The following is a 20,889-nucleotide window of genomic DNA, read 5'->3' as shown; positions in this document are numbered from 1 at the left end:
TTTGTTGAAAAATGTCACCATTAAGTTTAAGTGTTTGGGTTTTGCACCAAAATTTAGTTGATATGTTGAATACCAGTTGTCATGATTTTGGAAAAGAAAGTGAATGATTTTATGTATGCAGATTTTTTTATGTGTAGGTTGTAAAAAAACTACGAGTGATTGTGTGTGCTATTGATGCAAGAAGAATGTGAACATAAACCATCTCGTTCAGTCCTCGTAATTTCATAACATATGTAATTGATGTGAAAATTCATACGGGGTGCGGCAACTTAACTTCCTTTTTTATAAAGCAAAACCCCTTTAAAAAAGCAAGTACTTTTGCTGCATCCTGTATGGAGTAAAACTTTTCATCCATACAATCATATTAATTTATAATATTAATTTCTTCACTTTTCCCAGAAATGCACGAGTTATTCAGGTTGTCAAGGATAAGTAGTAAATAAGCAGCTTTCTGCATTAAAAAGTTTTATTGATAGTAAAAAATCATGTACATAGTTTTTTGATTATTGACTTGATACAAAGTTAATTTCAGTATACCAGTATATGGTGGGTAAATAGAATATGATAAACAGTGGTAAGCTTGTGACAATTCAAGCATCTCAAGTTTTCCTCCTATTCCCCCGGGGTCTCATAAGAAGTGCCTTTGACTTGCCATCATTGAATCTTCATTGGTTCCTTGATAAATAAGCGAGTCAGTCATACATATTCAATGAAACTCTCAGAAAGCGAATATCAGTAACTGCAGTTGTGTCACCTGCTTGTGCTCACACAAATGTGATAATTTCAGAGTCCATAAGTTATCCTTCTGTACCAGAATTCCAACCTTGATTCACGGAGACATTCGCAGTAATGTTACAGAATCTTAAATAGAAATTCACTGTGTAAGAGGATGACCAAGTTGCTTGACTTGTTAAACCATCTGAGGGATCTGAGTGCAGATGCCATTGTAGGCAAATGACCTTTTCACTGTGAATTTGTTTTCTTAATTATTCTTTACTATTTTTTTTAGTTTTAATTTAAAATTTGTGAGTCCCAATGTCTTGGCAACCAGGCACATGAGATTTTCAGAATGAAAAATATTTGTGGTCGCTAAATTTAAGGAAAGTTTATCAATTTAATTTTGCGATACACTTTAATATAAAACTCAAGGCTTCTAGAATGGGGTTTATATTTGGCCAAATTTGTCTTTTACAGAGTTTCTTGAAAGGTGATACCCAAATAATGGCAGATGAAGCCTTCCAGAATGCAGTTCAAAGTTACTATGAAGTGTTCCTTCGTTCTGATCGTGTCCTTAAAATGGTGATGTCAGGAGCCTGTTCCCAGTATGACTTCAGAGAGGTCTTCCGCAACAATATTGAGAAAAGAGTCAGGTAATAATTCATTCACGATTCTTTCCATAAACATATTCACACTCAAAAGAGAACTACAAATTGTGACTTCAATGAATACTGGGTGTTCAAAATTGTTGTCATTTTGGTCAAGGTTTTCCTTTAAAAGAATCTTGAATGTCCTTGAATAGATGAACTAAATGAAGATTAATAATTAGCAAGAACATTTAATAAAATCCATCTAATGCGAGGTTCAAGTACTGATCGTATAACAAGAAAGATTATAATTTAGGTGGGATGTGGTAATAGTATTTAATTTCATGAACTATGCTAAACAATGTTCAAGTGTTGGGTAACTTTTTAAGAAGTAAATATGCTTGCCATCATTTAATATATCAAATGGAACATAAATTATTTACTTAGTTATACTATTAGGAGCACAGATAATAAAGATGCCTAATTAAAGCTTTAACTTAGATATCCTATGGCATGCTTTACTGTGTGCCTTAATCATTGCATGTGCTTAATATATAGGTAAATTATTAATCCTTACCAAGTTTATGCTCAGCAGAAGAATTCCTGATCATAGTGTGGTGCAATTCCATTTTCTTCATAGTGATGATGTTATGCTTCGTGTTGGAAAAACACAGAACATAGCATCACTGTCATTCACTTTTTCAAAGAAACACATCAAAAACTGACTGCAGCTCACTCATATCTACACAATGTACATATGTATTAAGTTCTTAATACTATAGTGATGTAATTTATTTTTTTGCTGAATAAAACACCAAAAATACAGACTTATATATTTCAGCAAATGACTTTCAAATGCCTGAAAGAATTTGGGAATGATTGCAAGACAATGTGCCAAGTAATTAGAAATTTGACATGTAATCTCCTCTGCACAAATATGTTTTAACCCTATTTGCAAAAAGAGCAAATATCTGAAAATATTTTTGAACATGTGTTGCATGGAAAATGTAATGTAGTGTGCCAGTCTAATTCTGCAAAACTCTTAATATAAATAGTTAATTGCCACATTTATTGCATGAAAACTGTAGTTGAATATAATTCTTAGTTATGAATGAAGTCATAACCCAGCCCAAAACAGTATATTCATTTGAAAGTGATTAGAAATTATCCAGAGATTTTATTTTAAGTGTGCAAAAAACAATATTTTTCAGAAATGCTCTATCACTAAAGTGAAGGTGCCTAATGCATTACCAAATGTATTGAAAACAGAAACATAGGGCCTAATACTGTTTCACGAGTTTAACAGCAATTTCCGCAATTGTGTATGTTAAATATATACTGGGGAAAATTGATTTTTCCCCAGTATAAAATTTTCCCCAGAAAATCTCCTGAGGTGGTTCTTTCTCAGTTTTTTGAAAGAAATTTTTGAAAACCTTCATTGCTAACTTTCATCAAAACTGATTTTATTTTTCCTTAAACTGTCCTATGGCAGCTCTTTCTCTATAGAATTCTGAATATTTATAATAGGTTTCAGTCCCCACAGTTATAATTATATTAAAATGATATAATATGATAACAATAACATATACTAATAGTAATAGCATAATATGCTTTTACTCTGCTTTAACTGGGACATTTAATTTTTTGTTGCTGTTATTCACTCAAATTAATACTTAATTGATGCATTATTTTGTCTTGGCTATTGTCTATTCATCGAAATATAATTTTATAATAATAGAGTATTATATAAATGTTTAATTGAACTAATGCCACTGAAAACAGAGATAAATTAATGACCTACATTTGTGTTAAGTGTAAAGCAAGCTTGTCACCATACATTAATTGCTAATATACAATTGAAAAGCTCGCTAAATTTTGTAAATGCATCAACATATGAAATTATTCAAATTAAATGGATTGGATCTTTTCCATATCATTATTAATTCCTCATAACATCACATACAGACTGCGTTTCTAAAGGTATTGGATGGTGTTTTAAAACTTTTACATATCATACAAATATGAAGTCATGAAAGAGTTAACAAGATTAACCGAAGAAAAGTCACATCAACATGAATAAATCTGCACTATATACCTACTTATCCTTGGACTAAAAAAAAAAACTTTCCCAATACAATTTAATGAATTTGTTGAACAATATTACCTCAAATACCTACCTATCCATAACCGTAAATAAACTATATCACTATGGTTTCATGCTAATGCTTACAGTTTAAGAAGAGGATAAGTATGTATAATTTGTAGTAATGATACTACTTTGCTTCCTAGTAAGTTAAATTTCACTGGAATACCATATATTTATAGACTTTACACAACTTCCTGAGTTCATCACTGTAAACCAACCATTTTCATCCAAAAGTATGCATTAGTAAAATTATAAATTATTATTATATACTCATGACACGCAATCAATTTCATTAAAGAAATGTATTGATTGAATCATGAATTGTGTATCATGTTCCATATTAAACTTGCTGAAGTGGAAAAAGCCCTTAGTTTAGTCCTTATTAGAGGCTTTATCCTGAATCGAAATAACCTGGGGGTTTAATAGTATCTAAGGTCTTAACAAAAGTTACAATACACTTTTTATTCTTCAGGTAGTTAAAGCTTACTTTTGTCCCAAATTTACCATGTTAATGGCTAGAGTAAAAAATATAATCGTAAAGCGCCATTTCCTTCTGCAGTGATGTTTTTTTTAACATATTATACTTCCTAAAATGGGAACCAGTCATATTAATTGAATAACTTTCAATTGAGTCCTTATTACAGGTTTTATCCTAAAGCTAAATAAAGTGAGTGTTTACCACATGAAAGGTTCATAATACACTTTGTATGCTCATCAGGTAGTCAAAGGCAATGACTTATCGGTGTCATAATACTGGCCATAATAATGGTTAACTTTATGTACTCACTTTGTTCAAGTAATTATTTTGCCTGATTACTTTATTTTAGATTTATTAGTTAAAATATTTTCCTTTGATTATTTGTCTGGAAATAGGAAAAACGGGGTAAGTGATACCATACGTATATAACAATGGTAGCTCCATGCACCAACAACTAAGTTATGGAATTAGAGACATCCGTTTGTGGGAAGGGATGTAAGGGTAGTGGGAATCAAAGTGAGTGATAAATATGCTGATTCCCGTAACATATGGTACAGTTGTGGGTTAGGTTTGTGTTGCAAGTTGTGATGGGTCAGCAACTCTCTATGTTCTCCTTGCCTTTTCCTTCAAACTTTGACTGAGATTGTGACACTTATTAACCTAACTATATTTATTAATTGATTGTTAAACTTTAATCCATAAATGGTTTATTCACCTGCTTGAAAATGTAGGCATTAACTGGACTGATTGATGCTTTCATAGTTGAATCATTACACTCAATTCAGTAAGATTTCTGGTAACTGAAATGATATCAGCATTAGGATTATACTCTGTTGAGTTATGTATCATATTGTTATGTCCCGGCCTAATTTTCCCGACGTGGCTCATTTCTCTTTCGCGAGGAGGTCTATTCGCTTGCTGCGCAATTCACATGTTGGGATTTTTCCACTGATTGCCTGTCAACCGGATGCTTGCGTCGCCTCGAGGGAGGAGGAGGCAAGCATGCGACCACAGCTCGCGAATATGACTAAATATGGGAATAAAGCGCAGTAGAATGCTGAATCCGGGGCGCGGCCGGATGCCGCGGTCAAATAAAAACCCCGCGGAGCCTCTGCTTCGCGTCTTTTCATCGAGGGGCCGCGTACACGTCGGGATGGGGAGCCGAGAGCCGTGGAAGCGGAGACTCGTCGATTGACCCGGGGTTCGCCGCAGGAGGAGATACTCGCGCCGGAGTCGCTCTTGTTTAAATACAAACTCCTAGCGAAAGACCCCGTCTCTTTTATTTCACCGTACCAACTCGCCAATTGGACCACCTTCGTCATCCGGGAATTCCTCAGCGTTAGTCAAGATCCTTTTCTGAGACGTCCCTTGTCGCGCTGTCCTCGAGGGACACGACAATATGATAGCGATTACTTGTTCATGATTTCCAATACCTGACTAATCCTATATATTTAAACTCTTAAACAAGACATAATTCTGCTGGTCAGATTCTATCCCATCAATATACAACCAAAATTAAAATTGGTATAATATTAAGGGTAGCTTTTATTATAAGAAAATTCATCTAAACCCAATAATATCAATATACTTGTTAAAAAGGAAAGGGATCATTTGTATATCTTCAAATAGCTGAAGGAAACCACTTTTAACTTTCTTGATGGCTATTACTGAAGTATTTGAATACATAAATATGAATTTTTAAGCATTTTTGACCACTACTGAATTCTTCAAGAGCCCTTTTTCAATAATGCACTCATAATGATTTCAATATTTGCTGAAGTCAGAAAAAAGCAGATGAAAGTTTTATAAGTTTATGCGACAGAGATATGGACCTAATAGGAACACCAACATGCTGTCATTTCGCAATGCAATCACATTATTTTTCACTCTGGAAATAGCTAATATCATTATGCATCATATGAATAAAAAAGTAAGTTCAACAGATGCAGCATATAATGAAAAAATCCAGGGAAAAACCACTCGTATGGAAAGATTTTGAGCTTTAGGAATTTTTTGTATTCCTGGCTATTCTGATAAACTCCGGTGCCAATAACTCAAATATTGACAATTCAGGGGAAATGTGGAAGTTGTACTCGTATCCATTGTATTGTGCAGCAATGGGGGTCAGTCGCTCCTGGAAAATCATTTGTTTTATTCGATTTTATTATGCCAATACTCGTGCTCAGCGCATGGAGAGTGATAAGGCTGCTCCAATACAAGAGACCTTTGGAAAATGCTCAATAGTAATTTGGCCAAACATTATAAGCCAACAGAGCACAATCGACAAGCAACTTTTTGCATACTGGGGTTGAACTAAATTCACTCAATATATTCCATTAAAACCAGCCAAGTATGGAATCAAAGTATTGTGGATATGTGATGCTGGAAATTCATATACACTCGCTGGACAGCTTTACACTTAAAAATCGAGTGCCGGGGGCAAGAAAAATATTGGTGAGAGAGTTGTCAAAGACTTGGTGGCACCGGCAAGGATCTGGTAGAAATATTACAATGGATAATTACTTCACCACTCTGCAATTGGAAAAATCTTCACTATCCTGGCATTCAACAATTGTTGGCACTTTGAAGTAAAATAAGCCGTGCATTCCACCAGCAATGGTGCATCAAAAACACGAGAAGAATTATCCACTGAGTTTGGCTTTCATGCAAAATTAACCATGTGCAGTTATGTGCCAAAAAAACAAGACAGTATTTTCTACTATCATCAATGCATCTGGATGATTGGTGATGGTACAAAGAAAAAACCCGAAATTATTGAATTTTGTAATTGGTCAAAAGCTGAAGTGGACACGATGGATAAAATGCTTGGTATATATATGACAAATAGATCAACTTGCAGGTGGCCTCTAACATTTTTCTAAAATATTCTCGATATCGCCTGCCTTGCAGCATATATTCTTTATTTGGAGAATAATAAATTGCTATCAAAAAAATCTCATGAACGATGATTATTTTATTGCGACTTGGAAGAGAGGTGTGTACTGCCTAAATCATTCAAATAATGCACAAATCATTTGGCAATTCGTAACCGAAGTGGCAATTGAAAGTTTTTGTGATCGACCATAGACACATACATATGCGCAGCCAACAGCCAGGAAACCTCAGGCACAGTTAGAATCAACCGGAAGGAAAAAAGTTACTGGTGCATGCCGTATTTGTCTCCTGAGCAAATTTGAAAAACGTCGCAAAACTCTAAAGTCATGTTCAGTATTTGAGTTCCCAGTTTGTGATGAACATTGTAATACCTCCATGACATGTGAGGAGTGTGTAAAATAATTAAATGTTTGTTATTTATTATAATTAAATGCTAGTTTTTGTATATGGAACTGTGTTATTATAAATAAAAGAAAAAATAACTAAAATAAAACATGGAATGATGTTTTTCACCTACTATCTTTACTATTGTTTATAAAAGTTGTTTAAATGAAGGAAATAACTATTGATATTTTTGATTATTTATTCGAAAGTCAAGCTACATAAACACTTTGATAAACTGTCTCTTTAGTGCGTATAAACTGGCTTTCATACACAAAGACCTTAATGGGTACCGGGTACCCTGTCATGACGCAGGGGGTGTTAAAATTGATAGTTAATAAGTGGTATTGAATCATTGATTGCAAAATATTTTTACGAAAAATTGGTGTGAAACTACTTTAATTTTGGGGATTCGGGGGGTCATACAATTTTTTTAAGGGAATGTCAATTAATTTTATCTACAAATATGAAATGGATACCCGGGTACCTGGTTATTGACCAAACGGTTAAATTACATATACACTATCTAAAGCTCTACAAAGTAAGTACTTTTATAAAACAAAAATATTCAAATTCTCATTGCTGCCTCCCGCAACATTGTTTAACCTAAACAAATTCTTTTTTTCTCATTGGAAAAATAATGAGATGAAGCTATGATGTTTTAGGAGGATAGTGCTGGAGATAAATGAATTGCTACAAAAATGAGTCTAATACAGTTTAAAGATACCACCCGTTTATTATAAGTGTCAATTTCATGAATAATGTAATTTCATTCATTTTAGTTGAAATGACTGCGATTTTGAAATCTCAATTGAAAGATTCTATTTGCCATATCGTTAGAAACAGCATTTATATACCAGGGTGGTCCCATAAGTACCTGGCCTGACCTAGAGAGAACAGTAATTGTTTGAAAAATATCACTGTATTAGAAAGTATGCAATCTATAAAACATATGTTTCAAGTTTGAAGATGCCACGTTGTTTAGTATTTGCTTGGCAGCCATCAATAGTGAACGTTTTCAGTGAATTTGTGAAAATGGAGAAAATTGGTCATTGTTATGTGACACAATACTTTCATTTGAAAGGCCTCAGCCCAACCAATATAAAAGCTGAACTGAATTCTACTCTGGGTGAGCCTGCTCCTTTGTTTACAACAGTATAACATTGGCAGCAGAGTTTAAACGGGGCCGTACAAGCTGTCAAGACAAGCATAGCATTGTTCGACCAAATGAGGTGAGGACTCCAGAAACATAAGAGGAAAATCCACAAAGTGATCATGGATAATTGTCTACTGAAAGTGCACAAGCTAGCAGACACAGTAGGCATTTCAAAAAGTGCCATACATTAACTGAAAATTTGGACATAAAAAAGCTGTATGCACGATGGGTTCCACGTTTGCTCATACTCCAGCAAAACCAGTGTCGTGAAGATGTTTCAAATGAGTATTTAGCAAAGTTTCACAGCAACAAAGCAGAAATGTTGTGCAGTTTCATAACCATGGATGAAACATGGGTCCATTACGTCACACCCGAGACAAAAGAAGAATCTAAACATGGATTCAAAAGGGAGAACCAGCTCAAAAGAAGGCGAAGACAGTTTCATCAGCAGGCAAGGTCATGGTGTCGGTTTTTTGGGATACCCATGGGATAATTTTCATTGACTATCTTGAAAAAGGAAAAACTATCGATGGTGAGTATTATGCAAAGTTATCGCAATGTTTGAGTGAAGAAATCAGGCAAAAGCAGTCGCATTTGGCTAAGAAGAAAGTGTTGTTTCATCAAGACAATTCACCAGCTCACAAACCCATTTGTGCAATGACCAAAATTCATGAATTAAAATAATACTACCTTATATGCCCGATTCTCCAGGTTTAGCCCCCTCGGATTATTTTCTGTTTACAAACTTGAAAAAATGGCTCGGTGGTCAAAGATTTTCCAGCTGTGAAGAAGTGATATTGGCAGTTAATGGCTATTTTGAGGAGCAAGACAGTTCTTATTATAAAAAGGGTATCGAACTTAGTGAACATCACTAGGAAAAGTGTATAGAGCTGAAAGGAGATAATTTAGAAAAATAAATACATTTTTTCCAAAATTTTTGTTTTGTCTTTGTTGGGTCGGGTACTTCCGGGACGACCCTGATAGTTTGAAATGAGACCATAATAATATTTTCTTTTTCATTGGATAAACATAATTTGGTAAAAGAGAAAAGGATAAGGAAAACTTAAAAAGGAAAGGTGAAATTGGTGCACTGTTCAAGAAAGTGAAGGCACTGTCAAGGCAAGTAAGAAGGGAAAATCTACGGAAAAACGTTCCGGCTATTTTTTTAACCCCTCCAAAAAATAGGATTTGTCGAACTCTCCAAAATACGCCTCTGTCTCGGCGATAACTTCCTCGTTTTAGCTAAATTTTTTCCCATGAGCCATTTCTTCATGTTAGGGAATAAGAAAAAGTTGCCAGATCGAGTGAATACGGGGGGTGCAGCAGCAATTCTCATAGTTCATGCAGTTTGGCGGCGACAACTCTGGATGAATGTGCTGGTGCGTTATCGTGGTGAAACAGCACCATCTTTTTTGCCAAATGCGGCTGTCTCCTTCAATTTTTTGTCAAAGCGGTCCAATAACTCACTGTAGTATTTCCCAGTGATCGTTCTTCCTTTTTCTAAATAATCTATGAGGATGACACCATTTGCATCCCAAAAAACCATTGCCATGACCTTTCCGGCCAATCTTCGCCTTCTTTGGAGCAGATTCACTGGGAGAATCCATTGTTTTGATTGTTTCTTAATTTCTGGTGTGTAATGATGAATCCAGGTTTCATCAACAGTGATAACTCGATGCAAAAACACCTTCGGATCCTGCTTAAATTTCTGCAAACACTGCTTCGAAGTTGACAGCTGGATCAGCTTGTTGTCCACTGTGAGCAATTGCGGCACCCATCGGGCCAACAATGTTTTCATCACCAACTTATCATGTAAAATATTAATTGCTGTTCCGGTCGACATACCCACGGCCTCTGCTACTTCGCGCACATTCATTCATCGATCAGCGAGAATCATGGCGTGGACTTTTTGAATGATATCCTCGGTAACCACATCTGCCAGGCATCCTGGTCGCCCCTCATCAAAAACAGATGTTCGCCCACGCTTAAATTCATTGAACCAATATCTAACTGTGGTCATAGATGGCGAAGTGTCCCCATAAACAGCATCCAACTTTGCTTTTATATCCTTACATTTCTTCCCATCCAAAAACAAAAAGCAAATTACCGAACGATACTGCTCTTTTTCCATCTTAGTGTAAATCACGAAACACGTCTCACTCGAATGGCTGTTAAATCCAAACTAATCTTTAAATCAGTCAAATTTGTTTCGCCGTCGTTTGATAGATGGCAGCACACAATGATAACAAACTCCCCTCAGGAATGCCCTTTGTCGTCAAACATGGGTACTTATTGAACCGCCCTCGTATATGGTAGAGGCATTAGACCAACCAGCTTAGATATACGAAGAGAATATGTCGTAGAAGTGGATAGCTTAGATCCAAGCACACTGATGCAAAATAGAAAGGATATTGAAGGAATTTGAAATCAAATATGTCCAGAGGGGTAGATAACATGAATTATGGGTTTAGGAAAACTTGGATGGCAGATTTTTTATAGACTAAATTGTAGTATTTACAAGGAATAAATTTGGCCGGAGGATTTCATCAGATTGGTGTTAGCTGCAGGGAACGATGGAAAAAGGTGTAATCGACAGAAGGGAAAACAAATGAAAGAGCACTAGGAATGATGGGGATGAGAAAAGATTTTCGGTAGATATCTAAAGGATACAGGCAATGCAGATGAACAGGAATGCAATTGGTGATGAGATGTTGAAGACTGTGATAAAGTGGAGAAGTTAGGCGAAAAAGAAATGGGTAAGAAATGGATAGGCATGTTGGACAGAATGAAGGCAGGAAGGAAGTATGAGGAATTGAAGGTTGTGCTTTTTTGGAGAGGAAAGGAATTGTATCATTTTTCAGTATTTATCCATCCAAAACCTATCTTGAACGGTAAACTATCTTATAATAAGCTCATTAGAAATTGTGCTATTGGAAATTTTTTATATCTCTGCAAATATGGAAATCAGCATGAGTGCATAAGTAAAAATGGCTCCAACCTAGTTCTGGGTTGTGGGAAAAATTATTTCCATTCTATTTCATATGTTCAAACATGGTGCTATTTCCACATTACATATTTCAGTAAATTTAATAAAGTAGCACCTCCAATTTTATTGTAAAATTCATGATTTCACATGAAATGACCGAAAGATATGAGAAATGAAAACATTTTGAGTCCAAGGTGACCAAATGAGTTCAGAGACATAGTTTAAAGTTACAGAGTTGTGCCAGAGCACATGTAAAACTTATTAATTAGAATATGCCTAGCAGGTTTTAATGTGATTTGCTTCACATCTTAAGAAGTCACTAATATAATAACTTTATCAGTATTATTATCAGTCCTTTTTCAAATGTTTAATAAAACCTGAATCCCCTTAGGTTCTGAGAAACTATGAGCAATTGTGACCCACATGTGCATAGGAGATTAAATTGTTTGACCAAAGTGAGATAGTAGACTCTTGATTATCTGAAATGAAAGGGAAGTAATAATCTCACATAATGAAAAACCCCATTAATCAACTGTCTTCATGAAAATATGTACATTATGCATTGCAGTGTCACTAATTTTTTCTACCTGCGTAATATAATTTTTATAATTATAATTTAAGGGAAGGTGCTGTTCACTCCATCATGCAAGTGTAACCTAGCTTATGAAGTATTCTGCCAAACTTTCAGAAATTATTAGGCTATCAAACATGCACTGAATAATAGTCTTCATGAAACAGCTTGACATTGGGTAGCCTGTACTACTGGAACTATTTTCCAATAATGTATCGGAGGATTTAATTAAATTTCAACTTTCAAACCTGCACTCTGTCACTATTATGTGCATAAGGTAACATCTGTACCTAAAGATATTTTGATTAATAAATTGGCCAACCAAAATATTGAGTATATGAAACCATGTACTCAATATTCTGGTCATTTATATATGCATAACTACATACTATACTGCAGGCTTTAGTGCATCAGGCACAGATAACCGAGATTGCATCAACTATGGCTGTGATATAAACCGATTCAATTTATGTGGATCAAAATAGTTTTTGAAAACAAGTGTCTGTGATTAGGAAACAAATGAACTCTCCTTTTTGAATCCTCAAGATTAATTTGTTTTTTAGCAAAGAAAAGCACAATTTTTTCCTATTGTCAACAATATTTTTAAGTGTTGAATTAACACAGTGTTTTCACAATATTTTTCCATCTGCAAGAACCATATTTATAGTATTAAATCTTGTAGTAGGTTGCCTATAATCATCGTTATTGGTCAAATTTATCTTGGACCCACGAATCAAAAGTAGGAAAAAAAATACTGGAAGAAACTTCTTACAAGAAATACAGGCAGTAAAATACATTTTCCGTGATAATGCACTTAGTTACTTCTTGCCTTTCTTGATAGCTTGTATCTCTTAGAGGAAGGTAAAGTAGATAAGTGGCAAGACAGTTTTCAATTTAGCTTTACTTTGAGTAGATAGTAATCAATGCTCCATTTACACATCCTCCCATGGTCATGCATGCTCCGGATGAATATTAATTTCATTATTCCTATATTGTGTTTATTTATTATGATATAATTAATTCCTCACTGACAATTTTCACCGGTGAATATTGCCATAATACAGGCCAGAATTTGTTCTGTATTTAGTTTTTCCTTATTTTATATTAGCACATATATCCATCATGCTTCCCTTACCTTTATCTATCATAACACAACTGTATATTAGTTTCAATTTCAATATCAATTCATTGATCTTTCTGTGATATCCCAAAGCTGTGTATTAAAAACAAATAAATGTAATGCTCTAGCAATCAATTTGAAAATTAGGTCATTGGGTTAATAATGAGTGTCATATGTCTTTTTCAATGGAAAGGATGTAACAAGAGTTTCTAAATTAAAGCAATTAAGAACCTAAAATTGTCATCACTATTTAATCATGAGTCTGATATTTTAAACATAAAGAAGTGTGATGTCAACTGGATACATGCATAATATTTAAGGATTTCCCAGTGAAGAGCATTCTCAAAATGTTCTCTGGTTTAATTCAGATTTACATCGAAAAACATGGAAATTTCAATGGTTACCTTTGCCATCATCTATAGGATGAATAGAATGGTAGAGTCAGCCATTGAAACAGATGCCGGGTATTTTGGCCAGTGATGGATTTTGAAGACTGAGATATAGATAAGAACATTGGGCAGGCAAGGGAGGAGAGGAAAAGAGTAGGCATCTCGGCTGAAATTTAGGCAGAAAATATACGGAATTGAAGAAGGGTTTTTTATAGTTTTGCGTTTCAGTTTGTATCTTATTGGGTTAGGATAAGAAATACAGCAGCATTCTGTCGGTGTTCAATCAAAATCTACCTTAAACTGTAGACTCCCAAAAAATAAAAATGATTTAATGAAGGGGTGGTTTCATAGTTGAGTAATTGATTTTATTGCCCATGAATGTATCTTTTTCAATAATAATATAATATATAAGACATTACACAAATTTAACATAAAATTGTCTTTGTTGATGGATAACATAATAAAATCAGAACTCAATGTTTTGAGTTTACACTCAAGAAGTTCACAGAGACCCACATAAGTACCACTGACATGATGGAATCAGAGGAGTTGTTCAATTCCTTTAGCTTATGTGTGAAGATTTTATCATCACCAGTTATGTTAAAGATGTACGTGGAATAGTGAAAGGAAAATAAATAATCATTCACAAAAACAGAAGTCCAAGCACTGACCTAGAGGTACTCTGTGGCTAACATTCTCAGCCAAAGACATATTACATTATAAAAAGACACATTGAAAGTGTTTCTGAGAGGGCAGGAAAGAGAAACTTAAATTCAATATAATCATAACATGGTGCTGCAGTTTTCAAAGAATAATCAGACGAGTGACCCAATCAAATATCGTGTAGGGACCTCTGGTAGTTAATCCAATTGATGATATATTTTGGAAAGCATTTAGTATTATATCAACAAAATGTCTAACAATGGAAGAGATCGGCCTTTGATGTTTGTAGAAGATAAATTGTGTGGGCATAAAAACTTATTTTGGAAATGGTCATAGAGTTTGGTCATAGTTACTGATTCAAATATTTTTGCCAACAACTGGAATGATAGATACAGGTCAATAACTAGATGGTAAGTATCTGTCACCTTTTTTTCTGGATGGGGTAATTTTCTATATCTTTAAAGCTTCAAGGAAAAGCAAAATACTCGACTGAAAATATGAATTGAAAATAAAAGCAAGAGTTTTATCAAGAGTATTGGCACAATCTGTAATCAGCGTAGTGGATAATCCATTACTGTTGTTGCAATGGGAGTTTTTACATTTTTTTAAACATTCTAGTAGGCTGTAACCCTTCCCCTTTTGAAGATGGAAGTAATGAAAGAAAAAGTATTTTGTAGGAGAGTATTATTGACTGATGAATGATCCATGTTTCACATGAGATCACCAATTGCTTCATTAAAACATTTGTTGAAGTAGAGAGGAGAGTTCAGTCCTAAAACTTGTGGGTTCAATCTCTCTGTTAATTACTTTCTAAACTAAATTCAACTGGTTATATACATATATCTATTTAAGTACAGTTTTCATTAATTTTAGAGACCTAATGGTACTACTCCTAGAGTTCATGTTTATAGCCATGCTATGAAAATAGCAATAATATCATCATGATGACTTTTAATATTGCGTTGGGCATGCAGCAAAATTACCTCAAATACTTATTCATCCTGGATAAATATGCCATTGATCTGATTTTATATGAGTGGAAAGATGTGCTTACAGGTTGTGTAAAATTGACACAAGATGCATGAATAATTTATTGAATGTTTACAATTTATCCTATTTCCAAAGTCTTCATTTAATTCAAAGTACAAATTTGGATGTTGGGATGTCCATCCAAGGTAGAGATTTTTGTTTGTGGCTCATGTACATAAAATGAATGTATGTGTTGCGATGTATGTGTATAAATGGGTTGTTTAGTGGCACATCTACATAAAATGAATGTGCAGTCCATAATGTGGGGCAGAATGTGTGCATTAAATGTAAATATAAAAATGTCCCTTAAAACTCTCAATATATACTATAATTTCTATGTAAAAATGGTACACAAACATTATGTACTTCTTCTTTCATGAATAATTATTCCACCTATAAAGCATTATATGCTAGGGCAATTCAAAATTATAAAAATTGATATTAACTTGCTATTTCATTTATATTTATCCTAAGTTAAATGGAACAGAGAGGAGATATAAGAGTACAATGACAAAAATCTACTGTGCCTTAGGTCTTCAAAAAGTCAAGCCTCCATAAATGAGACTAAATATTGTGTTTACTTTGGGGTTAGGTGCTGTATGAGCCAACAGTCAAATGTTCACATGCTTGTAGCTGTTGAGTTGTTATTCGCCATTTTTGTTTGTTAACAAATAGCTATACAAAAAATCGTAGAAATTATTAACATTGTTATCATTAGTTTACCTGTATACCTTTCCCAAAAACGATTGCAATACAATTTAGAGGTTATTAATCTTTCATTTTGTCTTTCATTACACAGGCACGCACAAACCTAATAAATATTATCAGGTCACGCATTAGATAATTCGTTGAGAATAGATTTTGGTATCTTAACCTAATCATTCAATATTTGAGGAAGTTAGGTTGTGACCGTGCAAGTCAATACATGGTCTGCCCAAAAAATATGTGAACTGGTGCAATCTGGCAGCCATGACTGCTCACCAGCGGTGTTAGTTGCCTGAGACCCAATGAGCCATCTGTACTCCGTGGATCGTGAGCTATGTGTATGGTGCCAGTTATGTTAGAGTCTGTTGTCCTTGTTTTTACTGATTGTCGAAAATGGAAATTGACGAAATCACCTAGCAACGAAACAATATCAAGTTTTTTGGTGAAGTGCAGTAAAAGGCATTGCAAAATTACTGAAATATTGACACCTGTTTACGGCAATAATGCTCTGAAGAAAACATCGGTTTTCAAGTTGATAAAGCATTTTAAAGATAGCCAACAAGATGCCATGGATTATGCAAGGCTGGGACAACCTTCAACCACCTGTGTTGACGATAACATTGATCGTGTGCAGTCCTTTGTCCTTACAGATTGTCAAAAAACTGTCAGAATGATAGCTAATGAACTAAATTTAGAAAAATAAACAGTGCACTCTATTAACTGAACATGATGGATGGATCCTTCACCATGACAATGCACCTGCATTTTCGGCATTGATTGTTCGCCAGTTTCTGGCAAAAAACTCAATCACCATCCTTGATCATCCTCCTCATTTGCCAGATCTCGCCCCCTGCAACTTTTTCCTATTCCCAAAATGCAAAACTGTGATGAGGCGACATCACTGAGAAGATGTGGACAAAATGAAGTAAGAATCGACAAGAAAACTAAAAAGCCTAACTGCCGAGGACTTCCAAGGGTACTTTAAAAAGTGAAAAGAAGGAGGAATAAGTGCATAGCAACGAATGGAGAGTACTTTGAAGGGTAAAAAATAAATGTCGAGCAAATTTAGTGAAATCAAGTTTTCATGGCCTTAGTTCATGTGTTTAGTGGACAGACCTCATAAACCTATATAGCAAAACTATATGTTGAAGATGTTAGTCCACAAAATTCAGACTTAGAAAGAGAATATGGTGTAGATGTGGATAACTTAGGAACAGGCATGCTTTATTGAGAGAGAGGCAGGTATTAAGGAAATGAGATCAAATAAAGTTGTGGGGATACATAATAATCCTGCGGGACTACTGAAGGGTTTAGGAAAATATGGGAGGCAGTTTTATTGACTAATATGTAGCATTTATGATTAAAGAATTTTGCTGGAAATTTTTATCCGGGAAAGACTGCGTCATGTGAGGACTGTTAAACAATAACTTTGCTGTCCAGATAAAATGAGTTTGTAATATTCCATAGAATTTATTTTAAGGTAAATGCATTTCACCGACTTGCAGCATCATCAGATGCAAGTTTGGTTCTCATGCAGCGGTTGAATATACCCTTAGGACAGAGGAGAGGGGATGGCTATGCAGGAGAGAAAGGGAAAGTGGGAAGTTGGCGGGGCTCAGGGTATGGGAATGGAAAGACGGTGGTGCCTTGGTTATGATATGGCACTGGGTGTGGTCAGGGCATGGGAGGGGTGGGGGCGAACGGCTACTTTGAACTGTTAGATTTGTTTTCCCTCCAGGTCAGTCTCTTGGAAAGTAATGTTTTGGGGACTGCCAAGTGCCTTCAAATATTGATTTGCTGGAGAGTGCTTATTTATAATCTTTTAGGGAGGATATGTAGTATTTCTGAGACTAAATTGCTTCTGTATTTACAATCTCTTACATGTTTTGCAAAGAGGGAAATGGAGTTTAGATTTTTGCGACACATGGTATGTTCTATGACTAGTGAAATGGAATTCCTTCCAGTTTGACCGACATACAAGATGTGGCAATGATCACAGTTTAGTTTGTAGATGCCCAATTTAAAAAGTATATCCTGTTTGTCTTTGCCATTAGCTATGAGTTTGTGGAGTGTAAGAGGTGGGTTAAAGGTCACTTCACAAATTTGGCGATACAAAAGATTGAAAGGGACAAAATCAATGTAGACTAAATTTTGCAAAATAAAGTTTTTATGGCCTCAGTTCTCGTATTTATTGGACAGGGTAGTATGGCACCTTAGTTCGCGAGTTAATGACAAGTGATTAAATTAATGCAACACTCATTCATGAATATTTCGTTTGCTGTTATGAAGTATTACAGTTTGTCAATCACTTTGAAGTACTTATTAATTTTTGAAACGTAATCTAAAACTTATTTGGACTACAATGACCAATTTTAGTTACCTATTTCCGCTGCCATCCCCACTAGCATAGATGCGAAGGCAGGTTGGGACTGTTATGTTTTTAATTATTACAACCCTCATATAATTGTGCACATCATGTAGTTTTTCGTGAGGACACATATTTCTGCACCATTTATCCAGAAGTCCGCTGGTGGTAGAAAGTCAAATTATGCGCTAACTATAGCGGTAAAACCGTTTTATCTTCGTCGCTTGATGCGTGCGTTTAGAACTACCAATTCAGAAGCTGTAATGACATGTTCTTGACTTTTCGATGTAACATCTTTAAATTAAGGTCGTCTTTAAGAGCCGGCTACCGGCCGGGTTTTACAATTGCTGCTTCGTAAATTTAATAATGAGCGTTGCCTCGGCTTTAGTTCATAAGTCATCAATTTTGTTATAATTTTATAGAAAACGTGTGGAAGAGCACTGGAAACAGCTCTAAAACCAAAAGCCAATTGAAACATTGAGTAGTTGAGCATGAGGCGTACTATACTGTCGAGGATTTCCTAAGTAGATATTTGACGTTACTAAAACATCACAATTGCTTATTGTCCCAGTAAGAAGCAATATATTGAAGATTTTACCGTCCATATATAAATCTAGTTTTGATCCCGAGCTAATCTGCTCACTATTACTATTATATGGGTGTTTCGAAGTATTTATGCTATGAATACATTTAATCAGTCATGGACATAGTACATGCGATCACTACTAGAAAACTGTTTAAATGATATCTAATAGGTATTTACAATCACTAGCGTCCTTGAAAACATCGGTTATCATGTGTCACACACTTCCATGTTTGTTACTTTACTCAAAAATTACTAATTTACACTGATCCAGGAATTCGTAATCCAAGAAAATGTGCGTGTATGCAAACAAATTTGCAATTGCAGTTTACGAATCTCGCATATGCTTTGATTCGCTGAAATTTTCACTGATGCGCCTCAAATCGATAATAACGAAGCTTCACCCCCCCTCCTTGCAATGTGATCTCTCGGGTCATGAGCAACAGTTGCTAGGTCAATTTTTTGTGCATTAAATATATTTCCTATGTAATTAGCCTAATAAAGCCTTCTTTATTCTACACCAAGCAGATTTCCATGCTGTCATTTGTGTGGTGACGTGAATTTGCATATTGGCCACTGATGACAAAGGTGCAGTGCACAGAATCAAACAATACTACTGCAAAAACAACTGTCATAGTATTAACAATAATTATTCATCGATCCTCGTTAGTTTACTGAAATAATAATGAGAAATGTAAAACTTACCTATCTGCTCTACTTGGATGAGCTCACGCTGCTGCGATGTGTACGAGGTTTTCGTAAGGAATGATTTAAATATGGTTACAATTCGCGTCTTGTCAACTATCGATCGATCAGTCTCCCATTTAATAAGCCGGCGTTGAATTGTATAAGGAATATTCAATTCAACCTTCCACCATGGAATTTAGGGACAAATCACTAGAGCTACACCAAACTATGCGCGTAGGCCCTAGGTAGTCTCGTTTAAACATGTATCAATGCAAAATGGGTTTCAAACTATCGTTGCTAAAGCTAGCAGCGCCACTGTCGTTCGATATTCTAACTTCATATCTTAGCCAATGACGTAGTCATTGAAAGGGCGCGTTATTCGAATCAGATGTAATGATGTTTCCGGCCATTTTAACGGGCACTCGAGTTTTTTGAGTGACAGCTCTTTTGCATTTTCCAACACGCTATTTATCTTCCATCACTTCTATCCTTTAATGAATTTTTAGGTACACCCTTCTCTTTCGATCGCTTGTCCATGCTCAGGACACCACTGAGTACCATGTCATCCATGACGTTGATTCATCACAATACTTATTTCTCAATACACAATAACTTTCCTTTGATTGAAACGGACGTTTATTAATTTTGACTTTTGCCAAGGGTTCTGAAGAAGTACTGATTTTCTATATTTAAATGGGAGCATAATTTCTTGCATTCTTCACACCTTTTCTTTGTAGCAAGACTAGAATTAAAGTTTATGTTGTATGAATTAAAAATGATGCAAAGGAGTGTCAGCTTAGGAAAGCATCTGACCAAGAAGATGAATTAATGAAATCCAAAGTTTTGGTTCTTTATATGACAGTTGATATCACTACATGAACTAGAAGAAATATGTTTCTGAACTTCAGTGATTCCATGGTGTCCCTCTACCTTGGAATATATATATTCTATGAGAAAATAAAGTGTTAAATTTGCATAAGTTGCATGGATAATTTTTATCTAAACCTTATTACCTACTGCCTTGTCTATCTTTGTTTGACCTCACATTTATAGGCAGTCATCATAGGATATACCTTATCCACTTATTGACAGAATATTTCAATTTATATTATTGTATTTTGTATTTTCTGTGGCTGTAACATTTTAAGCCTGCCACACGTATTGATGTTAGCTTTTCATCACTGATGAATTTTACTTTTTTCTTTGCATATTCAAATAAACTTAAGGAAATGAGGGAGCGTAACCAGTGGATGCCTGGGTAGCTTAATTGATGAAAGAACTTGGCTAGAAATTGAAGGATCTGGGTTAAGATGCCAGTCTAGGCAAATGGTTTATTTCATGCTAAAATTTCTTCTTTTGTCTATCCAATTTACTCGGTTTTATTTTGTACTGTGCAGTTCAGATTTAGTTGAAATGAGAAATATTGCCATC

At 35.0% G+C, this 20,889-nt stretch overlaps 1 protein-coding gene across 1 annotated transcript in view; it reads left to right on the top strand.

Moving 5' to 3' along the window:
• Cadps (calcium-dependent secretion activator 1) overlaps window positions 1-20,889 on the top strand; it is a 368,169-nt gene that overhangs the window by 180,529 nt on the left and 166,751 nt on the right. Inside the window, exon 4 of the mRNA XM_071582912.1 lies at window positions 1,195-1,370. Coding sequence (XP_071439013.1) covers window positions 1,195-1,370 — 176 coding nt within the window. The remainder of the gene's footprint in view (window positions 1-1,194; window positions 1,371-20,889) is intronic.

This window comes from Hetaerina americana, unplaced genomic scaffold (genome assembly GCF_022747635.1).
Source record: "Hetaerina americana unplaced genomic scaffold, ioHetAmer1.1.p SCAF_12, whole genome shotgun sequence".
In the NCBI taxonomy this organism is placed as follows: Eukaryota; Metazoa; Arthropoda; class Insecta; order Odonata; family Calopterygidae; genus Hetaerina; species Hetaerina americana.
Note: the sequence above shows the minus strand (reverse complement) of the source record. Positions and strands in the feature narration are given on the sequence as shown.